Genomic DNA, 22,958 nt, shown 5'->3' with positions numbered 1-22,958 from the left:
GATGATTAATGAGTTGAGTACTGTTTCATCTGCTTATGAACCATTTAGATAGTCTCTTTTGTGAAGTGCCTGTTCAAGTCTTTTTTTCCATTTATCTATTGGAATATCAGGAATTCTTTATGTATTCAGGATTCAAGTCCATTTTTGTGTATTGCAAATATCTTCCACTCTGAGACTTGCCTTTTCCCTCTTATTAATGGTGTCTTGAGTCCAGTTTACTAATGGTTCCCTTTAGTGACTTCTTTAAGAAATCTTTACTTAGCCCAGGTTATTTCATCTTCTAGAAGCTTTGTTTTTCCTTTAACATTTAGATCTGTAATTCATCTGGAATTGATTTTTGTTTACGGTGGGGAGTATCAGTCAGATTTCATTGTTTCTCTCTGGGGAAATGTGTGCACATTAAAGTACTGTTGATTTTTCTTTTTCTTTTCTTCTCTTTCTTTTTTTCCTTCTTTCTTTTTTGTTTTGTTTGTTTGCTCATTCCTTAAGTTACTGAGAGAGATGGGCAAGGTGGGTCAAAATCTCTCAGCATAATTATAAATTGATTATTTTTCCTTTCAGTTTTGTGAATTTTACTTTTAATATTTTGAGACAATGATCTTGGGTGCAAATGTGAGATTATTATGTCTTCCTGGTAAATCTAACCTCTTAGCATATGGAGTGACTTTGCTCTCCATTGATTTTATTTATTTATTTTTGGCTTTACAAGATCTACTTTCCTGACACTCATTCTTTTATTAGTATTTTCAAGGACTATCTTTTTTAAAAAAAAATCTAGGTTGATAATCTTTGTCCGTTACGTAGAGAATTTAGTCCATTTACATTTAGTGTCACAATTGATGTATTTGGGTTTAAATCTAGCATCTCACTTGTTGCTTTCTGCATGTCCCACCTGTTCTGTGTTCTTCTCTCCTTTCTTGCTTTCTTTGGATCAGATATCATTATTCCATTTTTGCCCTCTGTTAGCTAGTTTTTATACATTCTTTTACTGATCATTAATTGGTTTCCCTAAAGATTAAAAACTGAATCTGTGTCTTATTAAAATCTAATATAAGTTAATACTTTTATTGCTTCCTGGACAATTAGTACCTTAGAAACTTTAATTCCATTTACCCCATCTTGACTTAACGTGCTCTGTTGTTGTGTACTTTTATTGTCTCTATTTTTAAATCCTACAAGATTGTTTATAGTTGGTATTAAGTTGGATTTATCCAATTAATTACTCTTTTACTGTTCTTCATTCCTTCCTGCATCTCCATTCCTTCATCTGGGATCGTTTGCCTTGGGCCTGAAGAATATCCTTTTTTTCCATTAGTGCCAGTTTGCTAATGATGAATCTTCTCAGTTTTGTCAGGACATTCTTTATTTTACTTTCACTTTTGAAAGATGTTTTCCTGGACACTGAATTCTAAATTAATTCTGAATTAGTAGTTATTTTCTTGCAGCCCGTTGAAAATACATATTCATTGTTTTTTGGCTTCCATTTATTTCTCTTATTTGAAAATACTGTTTCTTCCTTTAGCTACTTTTAAGATTTTTTTTTTTTTGTCTTTGGTTACCGTCAATTTTAGAATGCTTTGTGTGTGATTATATTTGTATTTATTCTTTTGGCTGTTGTATACTTAAATCTGTGACTTGATTTCTTTTATCAGTTTTGGAATATTCTCAGTTATTATCTCTTCAGGTATTGCTTCTGTCCCATTCTCCCTTTCCTCTCTACCTGGTACTCCAATTGCAGATACGTTAGTCTTTTTCACTGTATCTTCTGTTTTTTATATTCTCTTGTGCTTTGCATTACCCCAAGCCGGGGGGTGGGAGGAGAGGGGTGTGTGTCTGTGCTTCATTCTGGATATCTTCCAAATCAGTATTCTCTCTTCAGTCTTTTCTACTATGTTATTAAACCTATCCATTGAGTTCTTTTAAATACTGTTTTTTCAGTTACTAGGAGTTTTGTTTGGTTTTTTTATATAGCTTCCAGTTCTCTGCTAAAATTTTCCATCTTGTTATTTTTCTTTGAATATATTCAGCATAGTTATTCTAAATAAGGTTGATAACTTCATTACATGGATTTCCTAGGGGTTGATTTCTATGAGCTAATGTTTCAGATTTTGATCATATTGTCTTGTTTTCTTATTGTTTTATTATGTGGCAAACATTGCATAATAAAAATTAGAGATAGCTTGAAACCCAGGCTGATGTTATCTTCCTCTAGAACAGATTTGTGTTTGCTTCTGGCAGATGATTTGCTGGTCTAGTTCCCTGACTAGGTTTTGAACCCGGGCCCCCTTCATTGGGAGTGCAGAGTCTTACCCACTGAATCACCAGGGAAGTCCCACCAAATCACTTTAATCCAATCAGTGATTAAGATGATTTGAAGCTGGGCTTCAGTCCCTGCAAGAGCCAGTCCATTTCCTCTTCATTCTTACTCCTGGAGTATGGTCCATCTAAGTCCTGTTCTCAAGTTTGGGGTAGGTTGACAGTACCTCTTCCTTCTTGGCATGCCCTGAACTCTGATGCTCAGGTTCTCATAATCTAAATTGCCTCTTCTGGAATTAGTCAGTGCCTTCTCTGGAATTATTTTCTCCAGAATCTCAGACCATAATTCTTTACTACCTTATTAGCTCTCTGATGCTTTCAAACAATCGTGGGTTTTTTCCCAGTTTTTTCAGTTTTTCAGCAGAAGAAGTGGTTTGAATTATCTTGTCTGCCGTTTCTAGAAGTGGAATTTCCCATAATACATTTATAGCATTTGATAATTTTAGTCCTTTAATCTCCTATATTTATATAGTATTTAGCATTTTACGAAGTCTTTTTATATACGTTTTCTCGGTTAATAAAGAAGGTATTAGTATCCCTATTATACAGATGAGAAAATGCTCTCAAAAGAGGGCAGATGGCTCAAGCAAGTTCATACCAGCCTACTGACTGAGCCAATACTCAAATTTAAATATTCTAATTCTGAAGTCTAATTTTTATTCTACCATACCACAGGTATAAACTTTTGTGTTTTAATGTTTGTTGTTCTTATCAAAGAAAGAATGTAAATTTATGATTTTATTTTGCTTTGTTTGAAAATGTGATTCAGCATGATCCCACCTTTCCACTGATAGATTCAAGTTCTCAGAACCAGATTAGAAAACGCATCGTACTTGAAAAATTGAGTAAAATGTAAGTATGTAATTATCATTCCATGTTTATAATATTTAAATTAATTTGGTATGTGTGGGTTCATAACTTATTGGTGTAATCCTTGAATTTTGAACAGAAGAATAACGTGTAAAGTTTATGTGGATTTTGTCACCTGAGAAATTTAGATTTTTAAGATGTCCTACCAAAGAATATTGAAATTGTTTTGTGTAGAAGATATAGAGACACATAATAAAGAGGAAGGTTGAAATTATGGGAGTAGAAAATCAAACTGCCTCACTCCCATTTAATAATCTAGTGAAGTCAGGAAAAAATATCAGAGCTAGACCCATTTAAATACTGATTTGTGGTAAATGTGTCACATCAGTTTCACGTGTAAATAAGATTTTATAAAGGTTTAACGGTTTATTGACTTATTCTATATACATATTCATAGAACCATTTCACACTCAACAACCTGAATTTTGCAATTTAGTTTTAAGCTTCCCGTAGTGGAAGTTGTTGTTCTTGTAATTAGCCCAGTCATAAATGACATTTGAAAATTGCAATCTTGGTTTCTCTTTCAAAAGGAGCTTGAAAATCTCTTTTTCAGAGGTGTGACGGCTATCTTGAACTTTTCAACCAGCATTTTTTTTCTTCAGCAGAAAAGACAGAAAGGTGTTTTTCAGTCAATATTTAAGGTGCTGTGCACGTGCAGAAGTCTTAATTTTGTAGTAGTTCAAAAATAAGAAAAGCCTATTTTCTAGAAGCCATAGTATTTTGAACAGCTTACTTCTCTAAATTTTACATGTTAAATAAGTGTTTAAATTAATATTTATTGAATGCCTGTTGTGTGTTAGACTCTTCATATATAATAAATCTGTTTTGTCTTTTACCTGCTCTTCATACTTGTACATTTGTTTCTGTTAAATATTAGTTTAGACAACAGTGTAAGTCACCATCTGTCTGATTCATAGAATAAGAAGATATCAGTCCTTGATTTTAGTTACAAAGGTTTTGAAAGTTGAGATAGATTAACTATACTAGCATGTAATTAGTAGGTAGGGATTTATGTGAAAATAGTTTTCTAGAATTTTTATCTAATGAAAGTACCCAGTTTTAAATTTAAGACCACATAGGCATGTCATTGAAGGAATTTGGGCTACAACAGAAGATACCAAAAGGAACCCTGCTAGAAGACCAAGTTATCGATATTAGGGCAGGAACTAAATTTGAGAAGTGGTGGAATAATTTAAGAAGAAGCACAAAGAACACTGAAAACAAAATAATTATAGTGACATAGGGATTTTTTTGGTTGGTTGTTTATGAAAGCAGTTGAGTTTTTTCTCATTGTAAAAGTAGCACCAACTGTACAAAAAACTTTTAGAGAATCAAAGAACATGAAATATGCACTGAGTATTAGATGATATTAAGGAATTGTTAATTTGGTTAGGTGTGATGGTTTTATTATTATATACGGAAATGCACTTGTATTTAGAGATAAATAAGGAATAATTTAGGGGTCAAATGACATGATGTCAGGGATTTACTTTAAGATACTGCAAAAGAAAAGGAAGGAAAAATGAAGCAAATGTAGCAAAATATAGGGAGATTGAATCTGGAAATAGAAATATGGGGTTATTGTTACTGTCTCTATTTTGAAACGTGTTTTAAACTTTTATAATAAGTTTTTTTAAAAAGTAATACATGCTTATTCCAGAAGATTTAGGCTGTAGAAAGTGATATAAATAAGGAAGCGAAAATCACCTGTAATTCCACCACTCAACAGTAACTATTAATATTTTGATGTTTATCCCTGACATATATGTGGTATAGCTGGTGTGTGTATATTCATTCCATTTGGTTCCCTCTGGTATAGTCTAAACCTAGAAAGAATGACATATGTTCCATATATACTATGTGTGATATGCAATTGCATTATAACATGTATGTTTTTATGAAAATGGAACAATACTACATATGCATTTTTCACTTAACATTTATCATGAATATCTTTCCACATTAAAAAATATAGATTTATATTAGTATTTTAAAGATTTTATTATTTGGTTGTATCATAATTTATTTAACCACCTATTGATGGACATTTGTTACCATTTTTTCACTACTAAAAATATTTCTCCAATAACCATCTTTTTTATGTTTGATTATTTCTTTAGGATAAATTTTTTCATAGTAAAACTATTGGGTCAAAGAGTGTCCACATTTAAAATATTAGTATATGTTGTCAAATTGCTCTCTAGAAATGTACCAATGTTTACTCTTACCATAAGGATGTAATAAGAAATATGCCACACTCCCATATTGGACCATTTGGAGGGCAGTTCTTCTGGCCTGTGTTCTTTCCATTTATTTAATATTTGAAAATAAAAAGTTAAGAAATACTAGAGACAAGAATATAGATGGCAGCCAAAATGATATTTTTGCATTTCAGTGCCTCATTCTGTAGCATAGGCTACAAAATAAGAGTGTGGAGTTATTTTGAAATATTTCTTTATGACTTCTTACCAGTTACAACCTTGCTTAATTGTCTCCACCTCAGTGTTTCCCTATGGAAAATCCAGACTTAGGCAAGACCCCCAGAAATGTATCTATATAATTATATTTTAAAGGAAATGTAATTTTTTATTTTCAGATTGCCTGGACTTATGGGGCCTCTTCAGATTACATTAGGAGATGTTCACACACAACTTAAAAATCTTGTCCGAACTTTCAGGTTAGTGTTAATATTAGGATTTTCCTTCTCAGTTATTTTGACTTTATGTAATTGCCTTGCAGAATCCATAGTAGACTAAGGCATGAAGAAAGTAAATGAGTTACCTTTATTGTCTTAAATCTAAATACTGTTTTCTCTTCCACTAAACATTACTTATATCTTTTGTTTTCGTTTTTGTTTGTTTAATTTTTATTGTAGTTGATTTACAGTGTTAGTTTCAAGTGTACAGCAAAGTGAATCAGTTATACGTATACATATATCCACTCTTTTTTAGGTTCTTTTCCCATCCCTGTGCTGTACAGTAGGAAGGTCCTTATTAGTTATCTGTTTTATATGTAGTAGTGTGTATATGTCAATCCCAATCTCCCAATTTGTCCCTCGCCCTCCAGCTTATATCTTTTGTTAAATGTAATCCCTTATTTGCTCAAACCTTGATATGTTTAGTTTGGGATAGTTTACTTATGGAATAGCCTAAAATTAAGAAGGAGAATATCTGAGACACAAAGGTGGTTAGTCAGTGACATCTTGGATTTTAGTGAATTAGTAAATATATATCAGATGACCAGCACTATGGACAATACAGAAGAAGACTAATGCCCACCCTTGAGGAAGAACTCCTGTGAGAAGACAAGGTGAGCACAGAGAGCAGTGCAAAACAGTGGATAATTTAGCTTTGAGTAGTGTGGAACAGACTTAAAGTGATCAGACAAGGACAGGAAGAATAGAGAATATCAATTACGAAGTGGAGCAGTTGGGATTTTTCTGCAACTATCAAGGTAAAAATATTCAACAGGCTAAGACGAGGTTCTCTACTAAGAAGCATAGAGATAGGCCTCTAAATACGTTATTAGTAGAGGTGTACCAAATACGCATTTTGGCCCAATGCCAGTGACCCAAAGTTAAATTAATAGTTGTCTGTGGCTAAAGCCAGATAGCACCAACATAGGATGAACTTCTAGGGTAAAAGAATCATTTCATCCAAAAAATCAATTATTATTATAGTTTATTGCCAACAGTAGTAGTAAGATTTTTAAAGTTTACAATTATAATACAGGAACAGTTTCTTGACACTGTCAGCAGTTAGATTTCTCTTGCAGTCCCTGTATTGTACATAGGTAATACCAAATAGATATACACTTTCAACCAGCACATTTGAAAACATCACTAACCTTTTTGTGTGCCACAAAGTAATTCAGGAAAATGTTTTCAAATAAATTATTATTTTAATTTATTTGAGGAGCTAGGATTCAAGGAGCTAGGATTCAAAGTTTAGGAGCTAGGATTCAAAGTTTAGGCATGTCTCAAAAATTCTTCATCTTCAGCTACTGAAAAGGATTGTTTGTAACACTTTATGTTTGAATCTTCAGCCTTCATAGACCTAAGACTATATTAAGACATTCTTGTAGAGTTGTTTACTGTGAAGTTTTACTAAACAAAATGTGTTTGGGGTACCCTAATTTTCTCTAACAGGCTTGTCCTAACATCTTAAAAATTATTTTGATTAGAGATTATATTTGAATTATTGCCCATCCTTTATTTACATAGTTTAGGTATTTTTCCATCCCATGGTATTATGAGGTAACATTGTTTTTAATTCGTCATCACAAGGTGTGAAGAATTCCCCAATAGGATGTTTTCTTGAAAAATTTATGACTTAAATGGAAGTAAATAACTGAAATTTAAATACAGCTCTTAAATGTTATTTTCTTTAATGTTATGAATGGTAGTACATTATACGGTTCTGCAAAGACTGAATTATGATAAATCTAATCTCTATGATTTTGTCTTACATTATTTGAATTTTTATAAACATTTTTTCCAAGATATAATGTTCTTGAGGAAGTTATCTATTTAATGTATGACATATTTGTATTAACTGTCAATCTATTTTGCTAAATAACTGAAAATTTTTACTAATTCTTTTATGCATAAAATTAAGTTTTCATAAGCAACATTAATTACTACAGCATTTTACTCTTATATTGACTGATGAAACAAGCACATAAGAACATTTTCACTCCATTTCATCTAGAATGTTTATATTTGAAAGTGAGTGTTCAGGGAATAACAATAAATCTGAATGACATGATTGTGCTGATTACTGACATTGTTACACTCATTGGATGTCATGGTAACTGTGCAATCACAAGATCATTGAATGCCAGAAATGATGCTCAGATTGGCCTAGGCCTTTGGAAGACTGACTAAATGCTTTGCTAAAAGGAGGGTTTGGGCCAAATACCAAGACGAAAGCTGAACTTCTTTGCATTTCTGTTTAGTTAGGAAGAGAGAGACACTTGTTTTTTAGGTCTAGGTCATATACCTGTCACAAAACCATGCATCCAAAAGAAAACAAAAGTGTTTTTCAACTGTCTACACTCATGATAAAGTTTGAATAGATATGTACAGTGTGGATTTATTAGGAAGTAAATATCATATAAAGAAAGGTTAGCTGAGGGAAGAAGACGACCAGGTGCTACTCTGTTTCATTGATTTTTAAAAGACTTGTTACTCAATTTCTTGCAGACAGTGTTTATTTAATCACCATTCTGAGCAAACTGGTAAAGTCACTAAAGACACATTAGATGAAATATTAGAATAAAGCCTTTGATCTTGAACTACAAATATGAATTTTGTACTTCATTTTTTACCCCACTCATTTAGAATAGTGGGGTAAATGAACAAGTGATTCAACTTACTCTGCCTATATTTTCTAAAGCTGTTTTTCTACCTAATTGTATGTTTTCTTTCTTTCTTTTTTTTTTTTTTAACTATTCTGAGGTTCTCAGAACTTACTGGACACCCATTGGAAAAAAATGTTTGGCTACAACTGCAAGATTGCCACATTATTACTTTCGTGTGCCCTAGAAATTTAGGTATTTCAGGTTGGAAACCACTCACTATCCAGGCTATTTGTTATTTTGGTCTTTTGAAGCAGCCCTGGTAATAATGTTTAGTCCATGTCAATACGTGTATTCAATATAGTACTTACTATCTGCCGGACTGTGCTTGGGACTTTACACGTTTAATTTCCAAAAAATAGTGGTATTATCCTCATTTTACAGATGAGAGATGAGAGATTAAGTAATCTCAAATCACACAACTAGTAGTTAGGTTTAGACCCCAAATCTAAGTTGAGAGGATAGATCTTAAGTGGCCTCACCAAAAAGAAAGAAAGAAAGATAGAAAGAAAGAGAGACAGAGAGGGAGGGAGGGAGGGAGGGAGGAAGGAAGAAACGAAGAAAGGAAGAAAATGGTAACTCTATGTGATGGAAATGTTATTTAACTTGATTGTGGTGGTCATTTCACATCGTATACATATATCAAAACATCAACTTGTGTACCTTAAATATATAATTACTATGTGTCAATTATACCTCAGTAAAGCTGAAAAAAATTTTTTTTATAAATTTATTTTATTTATTTATTTTTGGCTGCATTGGGTCTTCATTGCTGGGTGCAGGCTTTCTGTAGTTGTGGCAAGCGGGGGCTACACTTTATTGCGGTGTGTAGGCTTCTCATTGTGGTGGCTTCTCTTGTTGCGGAGCTCGGGCTGTAGGCGCATGGGCTCAGTAGTTGTGGCTTGCGGGCGCTAGAGCACAGGCTCAGTAGTTATGGTACACGGGCTTAGTAGCTCCGTGGCATGCGGGATCTTCCCAGACCAGGGCTCGAACCCGTGTCCCCTGCATTGGCAGGTGGATTCTTAACCACTGCGCCACCAGGGAAGCCCCTGAAAAAAAATTTTTAAAGGAATCTATTGGTTGTCTCAGTAATTATTAGTATTAAAGGTTTTTTTTTAAGTAACTTCATTTATCACCACTCTAGACCCCAAGTAAGAACTCTACTTGAGAGGATTCTGTTACCTGTGCCTTCTGTGACACATAAGCTAGCCAAGACAAGAGGCACAGTGTTCTTTAGTTTAGTAAGAGGTAGCCAACAGACTGCAGAAATGAGAAGACTCAAATATCACTTTCCTTTTATATTTATAAACTGTTATTTTATCACCTTTTTCTGTCATTCTTATTTAAGTTTTTTCAAGTTACTTTCTGCATTATTTACACTAAATTAAAATAAAGCCTAGATGAAACAATATGATGTGTGGGATTTGCTTCATAATTATCCAGGTTAGGGTGATGTTGAATATGAGGTTGTATAGATGAAACATGATTGACCAGGAGTTGATAATTGTTAAAGTTGTGATGACTGTATGGGAGTTGATTTTATGTTCTATTTTTATATATGTTTGAAATTCAACAATTTCTGCAGAAATAAGCCAAAAAATTCTTCTTTGTTTTGGTGTAGGGGATGCTATATATAAAAATGTTGTTGTTAAGTTATTTTTGAAAATATTTACTCTTTAGTACCTGCAAGTCAAAGTCTATAGCTTTAATAAAAATTACTTAAATTGACTTTGCTGCCTTTTAGCAAAATGTCTGTTACTTATAATACAGAAATACCTCTGGTAAGATAATGCGTTTTGGGGTCTTCAGATTGTGGCAGGACAATTTTAACAGGTATGTGACCATAGGCTAGGTCTTCTAGGTGAAGTCTCTGGGAAAACGCCGTATTGATGACAGTGACTAGTGTTGGGAGATCTTTTCAATCAATACTGATGGTGGGAGAGTTGACATAAATAACCATATCTTTCTCTTTGAAATGATAACCAATAATAGGAACTTGTAGAACAGTGATTCTTAAGCCAGTTGTGCATCAGAATTACCTGGGGGAGCTTTTAACAACTGCAGATGCCTGGCTCCACCCCTAGAGATTGAGTTTCATTTGGCTGGGGTTGGGCTCAGACATTAGTGTTTTTCAGAAGCCCCCCAGGTGATCCTAATATTCAGCCAGAGTTGAGAGCCTGTTAGAAGTAAACATGAAGCAGCTTTTTCAGCTCTTTGAAGAATCTTTCCCCAGTGAATAGAGCTGTGCTTTCCACTGAATTGCATCTTAGTCATTTATCTGGAATGTTACATTGATTTACCTGTCATAGTGGTTCCATCAGAAGCTGCTTGGTAATGATTCACTCTTGTCATTGTTGAAGCAAGATATTTTTCTAAATATGATTTGAATTAAAATTGTATTTTGACACACAAGTCCTTTTTAAATTTCATCAGTGATGACTCAGTGTATGTTTTCTAAATCTGTATTGAATTTCCAATTATATTTTGGAACTGCTTTTAAAATGTTTTCTATCAAATATTACTGTTTTAATTTTTGAATTATCACTCAGAAAATAGTTAAGTATGATAATTTAGCATCTGTGCTTGAAATTATTTTGGCTCAGCAAAAGGGGAAATATGATAGCAGGTAAAAATTTTGCTGTTCTGCCACTTAAAGTACTTTGAAGTGAAAGCAGAGTACTTTGAAGTGAAAGCAGAGACCTTGTATTTTCCCCAATGCCTGAAATGGTAGCATAGAGCAGGCACTCACTAGATTTTTTTCTGAACGAGTAAATAAATTCATGAAATCTTAAATTTGTCTTGGCTTTGGGAGATTTGAATACAATAGAAAAGGAAATTCTATTTAACTGTTTTTGACATTTTTTTTTCTTACATGCTTACCCTTCTTTGGCCTTTTTTTGGTTATGTGATAGATTCTGTTTTAGTTGCTACAGATAAAACAGTGAACAAAATAAAAAAAATTCCTTCTCTCATTAACTATTCTAATGGAGAGGATATGTAAAATTTTAAAGACAATATGTGTGTTATTATGTGGTGATATACCTTTTTCCCTTTCCCAGTTCATTCTCCTCCTTTTCTCTCCAGAAGCAGGCAAAAAGGAATGGTACTAAGGAGGAAGTTGTGATTTTTAAATAGGCTGGTCAGGGCAGACCTCATTGAGAAGGTGCCATCTGTATAAAGACCTAACAGTTGGTGAGGGAACAAGCCATGTTGCTATCTGTGAAAATATATCCGACAGGGAACAACAGGTGCAAATGCCCTGAAGCAGAAGCAGGCCTGGTATGTTCACAGAATATTAAGGATGCTGGTGAGGCTGGAGAAATGAGCAGAGGCAAAGGTACAAAGAGATATGGTCAGAGAAGTAAAGGGCAGGGAATGGCTATAGTATAGTTATATAGTCCTTGGAGCCATGGTCATTCTTTATTCTTTGACTTTTACTCTGAGTGAGATGGAAAGCAGTTTGTGGATTCTGAATAGGGGAAGGATGTGATCTGACATATATTTTTAGCAGTATCACTCTGTCTGCTGATTTGAGAAGTATAGTAGATGGTCAGAGGCAGGAAGACCGTTTAGATGTTGTTTAGGATATTGTTTCCATAATCTAGGCAAGAAATTATGTTGACCAAGGTGAAAGTAGTGGAGGTAATAAAAAGCGATAAGATTTTATTTTGCAAATAGAACCATCAGGATTTGATGACTGATTTGACATGGGATATGAAGCGAGTCGAGGTTACCCACAAAATTTTTGGCTTGAGCAACTGGATTCTAGAAGGATTGGGTAGCCATTTACTGAGATGGAGATACCTGCAAGAGGACCCAGTTTGCGGGGGAAGATAAGGAAATCAATTTTGGCTATACTGAAGTTTTGAGATGCCTATTAGACATTCAAGTGGAAATGAAGGTAGATCATTAGATATAGAAGTCTGTAATTCAAGGGAGAGGTACAGGCTAGAGATAATAAATTTAAGAGTTGTGAGCACATAGTTATCTAATATTTAAAACTATGAGATTGGATGACATCACCAAGGGAATGAGCACATATAGAGGAGAGCAGAGACACAAGGGCAGAGGCCCTGGGGTGATCCAAAATATCAGAAGGGGTGATCCAAAATCTCAGAAGGAGTGCCAGTGAGAGGGGAGGGGAATCAGGCGAGGGGAAACCAAGTGTAGAAAGTGTACCAAGGAGAAGGGATTGATCAACTGTGTCAAATGCTCCTGGTATATTAAGGTGGGAACTGAGAAATGTCCATTGGATTTGGCAACATGGACATCGTTTGTACGTTTAATCCTCACAAGAACCCTGTGAGGTAGGTAGTACTATTGTCCCCATTTTACTAAATTAAAAAAAAAAAAAGTTTTACAGCCATTGAATGTGTCCAACGTAAAACACTACTAATGACAGATCTGAATATTGAACCCATATCTGTCAGACTCTTTAACCACTATACTGTACTTGCTTTTTATATCATATAGACTTTTAACTATGGAAACATTTGTAGACATTTTAACTATGGAAAAAATTCGGAGTAATGTAACAAAGATACACATCTCCACTCAGAATTAATCAAATCTATTAAGACATACCTTTTTCAATAAAATAAATAAAATGTTATAAGTTAATTCATTCATTCAGAAGAAATTAATTGAATCTCTTCTGACTCTTATTCTGGGCACTTGGAATAAATATGTGAAGAACACAAAGATTCCTGCCCTCAGCCCAGGCAAAACAGAAAATAAACAATAACCGTATGTTAGAAGGTGGTAGGTGGTACAAGGATAAAGAAAAATATATAGCAGGATAAGGAAAGTCAAGAGTTTGGGGCTGGGAGGTAGAGGGAGTTGCACTTACTAATAGTGTGGCCCAGGTAGACCCTACTGCAAAGGTGACATAAGAAAACTTATCTATCATTCAGGCAGATGGAATCACCAATGCAAAAGACCTAAAACATGAAGTCCTCTTTGTCCTCTTCCCCAATCCATTCTCCTTTCCTCCCAGAAGCAACCAGTACTGTGAATTTCGTGTATATCTTTCCAGTCTTTGTTTTTATACTTTTAGTACATATATTTGTGTCCATAAATATGAATATTGTCTGTTCTTGATTTTTATAAATAATGTCATACCATACTTGCTTTCATTCAAATTATGAGCAAAATGTGTAAGTTCATTCTTTTTAACAGCTATTTAGTATTCTATAAAAATGCCACGATTTATTATATTTTCTATTATAAGCAGTGTCACATCAAACATCTTCGTATACATTTCCTTATGCATAGTGAGAGAGTTTAAGGTTTATATTTAGAAGTTATTCATATGCATTTTCAGTATTACTAGATATTGCTAAATTGTTTGATTACTCACATCAACAGTGTGTTAAAAGTAATATTTCTGGGCTTCCCTGGTGGCTCAGTGGTTGAGAGTCCGCCTGCCGATGCAGGGGACACGGGTTCGTGCCCCAGTCCGGGAGGATCCCACATGCCACTGAGCGGCTGGGCCCGTGAGCCATGGCCACTGAGCCTGCGCATCTGGAGCCTGTGCTCTGCAACGAGAGAGACCGCGGCAGTGAGAGGCCCGTGTACCGCCAAAAAAAAAAAAATAATAATATTTCTTCATGTCCTCACCAACCCTTGGTATTGTTAATCTTTTGTTTTTGCCAATGTAATGGAGTGCATTTTTATATTAATTTCCCGGATTAATAGTGAGATTGAGCTCCTTTTCAAATGTTTACTGGCCATTCGGCTTTCCTCCTCTGTAAATTGCCTGCTCATGTCCTTTGCTAATTTATTTATTGGCTGTTTTTTTTTCCATAGACTTTATTTAAAATCAGTTTTAGGTTCATAGCAAAATTGGGAGAAAGGTACAGAGATTTTCCTTATGCCCCCTTCCCCCACACACGTAGCCTTTCCCGTTAAAACCATCCCCCACCAGAGTCATACATTTGCTATAATTGATGCACCTATGTTAATGACATCATTAACTCTTGGTGTTGTGCATTCTGTGGGTTTGGACAAATGTATAATGACATCTATCCATTATTATAGTAACAGAGTATTTTCACTGACCTAAAAATCCTCTGCACTCCACCTATTCATCTATCCTCCCTCACCCCACAACTCCTGGCAACCACTGATCTCTTTAAATATTTATTTATTTATTTAGCTAGCTAGCTATTTGGCTGCGCCGGGTCTTAGTTGCCACGCGCAGGATCTTCGTTGCCACATGCGGGATCTTTAGTTGCAGCATGCAGGATCTTTTAGTTGAGGCATGAGGGCTCTTAGTTGCGGCATGCTAGTTCTAGTTCCTTGACCAGGGATTGAACCCAGGCTCCCTGCTCTGGGAGCTCAGAATCTTAACCACTGGACCACTAGGGAAGTCCCTGATCTTTTTACTGTCTCCATAATTTTACCTTTTCCATAATGTCATATACTTGGAATCATACAGTTTGTAGCCTTTTCAGACTGGCTTCTTACGCTTAAATCATATGCATTTAAATTTCACTTAAATAATATGCATTTAAAATACCTCTATGTCTTTTCATGGCTTGATAGCCCTTTTTTTTTATGGTGTTATTTATTTGGCTGCATCGAGTCTTAGTTTCAGCACTCGGGATCTTTGTTGCGGCATGCGGGATCTTTCGTTGCAGCACATGGGCTTCTCTCTAGTTGTGGCGCGCGGGCTCAGTAGTTGCGGCACGTGGGCTTAGTTGCCCCGCGACATTTGGGATCTTAGTTCCCCAACCAGGGATCAAACCCGTGTCCCCTGCATCGGAAGGCGGATTCTTAACCACTAGACCACCAGGGAAGTCCCACTAGCTCATTTCTTTTTAGGGCTGAATAATATTCTAGTGTCTGGATGTACCACAGTTTATCCATTTACCTACTGAAGAGTATCTTGGTTGCTTCCCAGTTTTTGACAGTTATATTAGTAGAGCTGCTATAAACATTCATGTGCAGGTTTTTGTGTGGGCATAAGTTTTTGACTCCTTTGGGTAAATAAATACCAAGGAGTGTGATTGCTAGATTATATGATAGGACTGTGTTTAGTTTTGTGAGAAATACCAGAGTGTCATCCAAAATTGCTGTGCCATTTTTTTTTTCCCACCAGCAATGAATGAGTGTTCCTCTTACTTCACATCCTTGCCAGCATTTGGTTTTGTTGATGGTCAGGATATTGGCCATTCTAATAGTGTGGTATATCTCATTGTTTTAATTTCCATCTCCCTGATGACATATGATGTGGAGCATCTTTTCATATGCTTATTTGCCATCTGTATATCTTCTCTAGTGAGGTGTCTGTTGAAGTCTTGGACCCAGTTTTTAATTGGGCAGTTTGTTTTCCTATTAAGTTTTAAGATTTCTTTGATATTTTGGATAACAGTCCTTTATCAGATGTTGTTGGCTGTTTTTTTTATTGATTTATAAATGATATTTTTAAAATGCTTTCTGAGAGATAAGATGACTACAATGTATTTTATTGTCATCAACTGCTAAGTGATAGAAATTACTTCTGATTTTTTAAAACTTAAGTTTTCTTGAATAAAGACCTAGTGTTATAATTTATTAAGTCAACTCTCATTTCTGTAAATTATGGATTATGACATCCCTTAATTGCCTGCTGCCAACCTAGCACAAGGTAGAAAGGTACAAAAGGTGAATTAAAATTAAAATCAGAAATTGCTTACCTTGTCAGCTTTAATAAAACATTTGATTAGGGAAAAACATAGAGGATATGGTTACAGGGAGGTGTATGTGTTTGTGTATGTATTTTAATAAACCATACAATTCAGTTTCCCATATTGTTCTTATATCACCATCTTGTCTAATAGTAGTATTGTTATAAATACATAAAAGTGGGGCTAGAACACTTCCTTTTGAGATGGCCATTATTAGATACTGAATATCAAGCCACATTATTATACTATTAACTCTGTTCTATCAAATATAACAAGAATTAAAAAATAGTGCTCTTTCATGATATCATAAATCTGATTATATCTAAAAATAGAAGGGTTATGTATTTAACAGTCTTTGGGTAAATTTTATCTTACTGTCTTTCAGATTAACAAACAGAAATATTATACATAAACCTGCAGAGTGGACCTTAATTGCTTTGGTGTTGCTGTCATTGTAAGTACTCTTTCATATTTTTAACTCTAAATACTAAATATGAAGAATTTTGATTAGGGGAAAACAAAGTTATTCATTGATTTTCTAAACTTTCTTGGAAAATATTGTACCTCTATTTTGTGCCTATTTTCCTTTCCTATATGATAAAATAACTTTCATGTAAAGTGATATGCTATATTTTGATAAGTTGTAATCATTCTCTTTATATTTTTTACTATCTTCTAAGGGCATTTTTCTTCTCAAATATTATTTGTAATCATTTGAAAGGGAAGAACATCTCCATGTGGGATATGATATATACAGGCTAGTTCCTTAATTTCTTGTGTTTTTTTTTTTGTTTTTTTTTTTTGCGGTACGCAGGCTTCTCACTGTTGTGGCCTCTCCCGTTGCGGAGCACAGGCTCCGGACGCGCAGGCTTAGCAGCCATGGCTCACGAGCCCAGCTGCTCCACGACCTGTGGGATCTTCCCAGACCGGGGCACGAACCCGTGTCCCCTGCATCGGCAGGCGGACTCTCAACCATTGCGCCACCAGGGAAGCCCCCTTAATTTCATTTTTAACAGTACATTTTATTAATGTTGAATGGCCTCATTATTTTACATCTGTATTTTTACCAATACAGCAATGCTATTTCATTTTTCATCAGCATTTTTATCAGTGGTATCATCAGAAAAGTTTTGTTTTCCAAATTAATGTACATCTTTAAAATCAAACAGATTTAAAGGAACTAAAGTAGATACTACACAAGCATATATAAAACATTTAATACTCATTCACCTTTTAAGAAACCACTAGTGGTGTCTAAGGCTTTCAATAGAGTTAAAACCATCTAGTAAGTGTAGTGTTTTTCAGCTTGAATTGCAAAAGTCTTCTTTTGAAGACCATTCATTACTGCATTACTGTTGCTACTTGGTACTTGTTAGGTCATTGAAGCCCATAGGACACTGAATACTTACTGGACACTCACAGGTCAAGAAGTGTTATGAGCCAACCTCATAGCATCTCCAGCCCTACTTTTCTTTCTTTGATGTTACTTCAGTCTGACATGTTATTCTGGCCTCACTGTCCCACAGAAGGCTGTGCTGGGAGGCATTAGAGTAGGCTTCAGTGAGCCAGCATCCGTGTCACCCAACGAGATACAGCTCACATGATTCGTTAAATCAGAACACAGAAAATAACTTTACTTGAATGCCCTGACATAAATTTTTTATCAACCATAAGAACAAATCTTTTGTCATTTCTGCTATTCAGTGTTCCAGTTGAATTGGTAATTTGTGAAACAGATCTTAATTTTTTAGAAAGTTCTTTCCAGTTTATGAAATTTGTAAATATTTTGGTCACTGGCAAAAAAAATATCAGTATCTCTGCTCACCCACCATATCCTATGCCTGCTAATAAACCCTCGTAGATAACTGTTTAACTGTACTTCTGTAGTTCATTATACTAAAGGGGAAGTAGCTTTTTTGGTTGACAAGTCAGAGGCCCAGGCTCAGCAGTAATCTCAGAATCTTGCTTTCTAAGCCAGTAACTGGAAGTATTATCTTAATGAGCAGCTGCTTACTGAGGACACGTTAGGTCCTACTTCTTTTTGTATCAGACCACTGCCTCACCTTCTCCAAAATGTATAGCAAGGAACAACAACAGAAAAAAGTATGGAAAATGAAATTTAAAAGTCTACCATCAAAATTTCCTACGTTTAGTCCATACAGAAGTATACCTCTAGTATTTGATTTTAATAGAGGCACCCATGTGGCCCAAAATACTGAAAACTTTGCTAGTCCTTTTATTTGACTTGCCTAACTTTGGATGTAGTGTAGGTATTTCAAGGGTCAGTGACCCATAAAACTAGTAACTTAATTGAATTCAAGAAACGAAACTGCACACATCTTAGACGTATTGCATATTTCACATTGTGCAGCCAGTCTTAAGGTTGTAGCAGTCAACACTGTTTCCTTTTGTCATTCACCTTGAATCCTTCTCTTCCATTATTTCCCTAAGCCCTACAGTTAGATCTACCCATCCTTCTCCTAGTCTTTGGTCCTTTTGATCCCTTGACAACTAAAAACCTTTCCAGTTAGGGCCCTTTTGGCTTCTTTTAAAATCTTTGGTCACTATAGACACCAAGTTAGCTGGTACCTCTTGGGTTTTGCCTTTCAAATCTTGTTTTCTCATAATTTTCTGTAACTTTTGCAATAAGCCCTCTTTGAACATTCTTTATCTTCCCTAGCTGAATCTCCTTATTGTTTGGTCATCTGATCCTAAGACTTCTGTCTCCTGTCCCCATATTATTTTATTTCTTATTTCCTCATTTCTCAGAAATCCCCTTTAGCTTTTCATATTTCTGCCCCCCAGGGAATCTGTGACTCAACGATAGACCCTTTCCTTCTCAGCCTGTCCTTTTTTTCATCCTTTTAGAATAAATGTTACTATATGAGATGGGGATAAAATTAAAATACATATCCATTATGTTAAAACTAATCCCATTGGCTTCTGTAAAGTATAATTATACTTTATATTTGCACCCCTCTTTCCTCCCACTTAGAGTTCACAGTTACTTTTTAGGGAAGATATTTTGTTACTGGGGAAAGAAAAAGTAGGCATGAGGGCCAGCATTAGATAAAGAACCTTAAACCCAGTGAAAAATATGGAGACTTTAGACACTCAAAGAGGTATGTGCATATGAAGAGAAAGGAGGTAAACACTCACATGTATTTGTAGAACAGTAACCCCTCATTCAGCTTTTTGATTTATCGCCACTAAGATTGAATGTAGGCATACATGGGATTACCTTTTTTTTAATAATTATCCTATGATTCAGAAAATCTTTGTTGTATCTACTCTCAAATTGCCAATGGAATTTTTTTAGTCATTGTAGACATTTCTGGAATTCATATTAAAAAGTGGACTTCTTATAAATCTTTATAGCTAGGAAAAAGGTTCTGAATGGCAGTTGTAGACACTGAAGATGAATATAGTAAGATAATATGTTCAGTATTATTATAACAATGGTACTGTTCTTTGTATATGAATATTGCAAAGTTTTGTTATTATTAGCATTTGTTTAATGCATGAAAGGTGTTTTCAAAATTCCTCATGAGAACCATTTAGAAAAGGATACATATACACATATATAATTTTATTAGTAAAATAAATGGCTCAAGTCTAGCTCTTGTTAGAGGGAAAAATCAACATTTTGAGCAAAACATGGTAGTCCAGATGAAAGAAATCTGAGTCTTGAATTTTCACATCTGTATTCTTAAAAGTAGATAAGGTGTCTCTGTAGCAAATCATCTTTTCCTAGTAACTTCCCTTGCACTTCCACAGATGTATTAACATTTTAAAAATTTGAACCACAATGTGTAATTTATCAGTGTATACTGATGGGAATTTTATACCCATATAATCTCAGAAAGAAATTCATCAAATCAAATTGGTTCACTTGATCTTTCCACACTCAATACATTTATATATAAAAATACAATATGACCCATGCACACTTCATTTAGATTTCTCACTAATTCCATAGGACTTGGATGGCCAGTGTGACCGCAACATTTACTGATATTTATACTATGCATTCAGACCCTAAATAGTTACCAAGATCATACTGAAAGATCTTTCAAAGCTTAAGCAGTATACATTTTTTTTTTTTTTTTAAGCTGCGTTGGGTCTTCCTTGCTGCACACGGGCTTTCTCTAGTTGCAGCAAGCAGGGGCTCCTCTTCATTGCGGTGCATGGGCTTCTCATTGCAGTGGCTTCTCTTGTTGCGGAGCACAGGCTTTAGGTGCACAGGCTTCAGTAGTTGTGGCTCACAGGCTTCAGTAGTTGTGGCACGCGGGCTCTAGAGCTCAAGCTCAGTAGTTGTGGCGCACGGGCTTAGTTGCTCTGCAGCATGTGGGGTCTTCCTGGACCAGGGCTGGAACCCATGTCCCCTGCATTGGCAGGCGGATTCTTAACCACTGCGCCACCAGGGAAGTCCCAGTATACATTTATTTAACAGTGAAGGAATTAATGTTCCTTTACTCCTCTCATTTTTATTTAATAAATGTTATAATTAACAAAGGTAAGTTCTCAAGAACTCCTTACACATAGAAGGACATCTATAATAGTGATGACGCTGTTGTTTGTTTTTGCTTTTAGTAACGGATTAGAAATGCAATAAAGTAACCTGGTAGTTGGCGTTATTGCTTAAACTCCTGGCTATAGTAATTTTTTGTTTTTGTTGAACCTTATCATATTTTATGATTACATACTATATGTTGAAATAATACAAAATCAAATCTGATTTTCTCACATAAATATGCTCTAATAAAGATATTAGGCTCTTTCCACAGTCTTGATGCATGATTTTTCACAAAAATGTATATGAATATATAGTCTGCTGTAAGTATTTTAGTACCTGTATGCTCTACTGTGTAAAGCTTTTAATGTATTTATATATTTTGATGTGTTTATACATCAAATTAGAAAGCACAATAAATTACATTAAAGTGTGTTTTCTGATGCCTCCTCATAGTATATCATATATTTGTTTTTATATTCCTCATAATTTTCATCTACCCTTACCTACCCTTCTGTATAGGAAAACAGAAACTGAAGGATCACTTTTTATCATGATCGTGTTTTTCAGGGAAGTTTCTCTGAGAATATTTTGACTGGTATTTTGAGATTTTATAGCTGTAGGACACCCGCCTCAGCTCGGTCCTTATCCTCCTTTCCCTCTTCCCTTTGCCCTTAGTCTTCCCAGTGTTCTTTGACCTCTGTCATTATACTTGAGCCTGTAACACGAGTGGGGACTATGCAGATGTTGACCTAAAGCTGAGAAATCTAGGGAAGGGTCCAGACCAAGGCTGGCAGCCAAAGAGAAGCCATATAGAAGGCTATGGAGAAGCAAACTGACTGGCCTGAGTTCTATGTGCAGCACACAGGCCAGAAATACAATAACTTCTTGTATTTAAAATGTAACTTTTTCACCCAAGTTTACTGTGGAACCTTTGTAAAAAGCCCACTGCTTATGTATTGTGATGATCTATGGTTAATTTTAGCATGGGAGTCCAGAGTTTGTTTGTGGATAGCCAGGGAGAGGTGTGTACTGTGTTCCATGGGAATGATTTGGTTATCTAATGAAGGAGTAAGTAGGTAAATACTTACTTACTTCGTGCTACTTAGAAAGAATGGAGGGTAGAAAGTGACTTGTGGTAGTCTAACATGGATACATGCTATTCCTAGTTTTATGCCCTTGATGTTCTTTAATGGAAAGCTTTCAAGATCATCTCCAAAAATGTCTGCTTTCATTTTATTTATCTGAACTGTCTGTTTTCAGTGAACTGTGGCCCACTTCCTAGACAGAGACCATGCAATAGTTTATTCCCCCTAAAAGCTTTGAGTATTCCCGTCGTTCCAGGAGTAGCATGTAAGTTCTGGGAAATGGTATTTAAATAAGCTCAACTTGACCATGATCACTAAACAAAAGCCTTCACTGGACGTGGGCAGCCACTTTAGGTAACCATCATAAAGATAGACACTCAGGAGAGTCACTTCCCTAGGGCACTAGACATGAATGGAAAGATGTGACCAAGGCTTTTTGCCTCAGCAGATTGTTTGTTATAGCACGCCCATAACTAATTTCCTTAGAGAAATATGTGAGCACACCATGAAAATGAAGAGATGGTTCCTTAGAAATTTATTGGTTCTCAAAAGTATTCCAAAGCCTTTCTCTTAACATTCCCAATTTAGTTCTCAGTATTTGCGACCATAATAGATAACTGAAATAATTTTTGTTTCCTTATAATTATGGAATTTTTTTATACTTAATTGAATTTTATTGAGATATAATTCCTATAACTTAAAATTCACCATTTTAAAATGTATAATTCACTGGTTTTTAGTATATTCACTATTTTGTGCAATTATCACCACTGTCTGATTCCAGAACATTTTCATCACCCCCAAAAGAAACCTCGTATCTATTAGCTTAGTCCCAGTTTCTCCTTCCTCCATCCCCTGGCAACCACTAATCTACCTTCTGTCTCTATGGATTTACCTATTCTGAACATTTCATATAAATGGAATCATATAATATGTGGCCTTTTGTATCTGGCTCCCCTCACTTAATGTATTCAAGGTTCATTCATGTTGTAGCATGTAACAGTACTTAATTCCTTTTTATGGTTGAGTAATATTCCATTGTATGGATATACCACATTTCGTTTATCCATTCATCAGTTGATGGACATCTGGGTTGTTTCCACTCTTTGGCTCTCATGAACATTTGTTAACAAGTTTTTATGT

The 22,958-nt window shown here is 35.1% G+C and overlaps 1 protein-coding gene across 10 annotated transcripts in view; it reads left to right on the top strand.

Moving 5' to 3' along the window:
- Nucleotides 1-22,958, top strand: part of RPAP2 (RNA polymerase II associated protein 2) — an 84,597-nt gene that overhangs the window by 32,133 nt on the left and 29,506 nt on the right. For 8 of the 10 annotated variants that reach the window (XR_012334610.1, XR_012334611.1, XR_002173148.3 and 5 more), the window contains exons 9-11: nt 3,086-3,168; nt 5,783-5,863; nt 16,600-16,668. Coding sequence is in view for 5 of the 10 variants with exons in the window: in XM_073811117.1 (XP_073667218.1) it covers nt 3,086-3,168; nt 5,783-5,863; nt 16,600-16,668 (233 nt within the window). In the remaining 5 variants the exon portion in view is untranslated. Of the gene's footprint in view, nt 1-3,085; nt 3,169-5,782; nt 5,864-16,599; nt 16,669-17,028; nt 22,540-22,958 lie in introns of those variants that run through there. The other 2 variants (XM_073811097.1, XM_073811091.1) reach the window with 2 other exon arrangements.

Source organism: Tursiops truncatus, chromosome 1, assembly GCF_011762595.2.
Source record: "Tursiops truncatus isolate mTurTru1 chromosome 1, mTurTru1.mat.Y, whole genome shotgun sequence".
Lineage (NCBI taxonomy): Eukaryota > Metazoa > Chordata > Mammalia > Artiodactyla > Delphinidae > Tursiops > Tursiops truncatus.
This window is presented reverse-complemented; position numbering and strand designations above follow the sequence as displayed.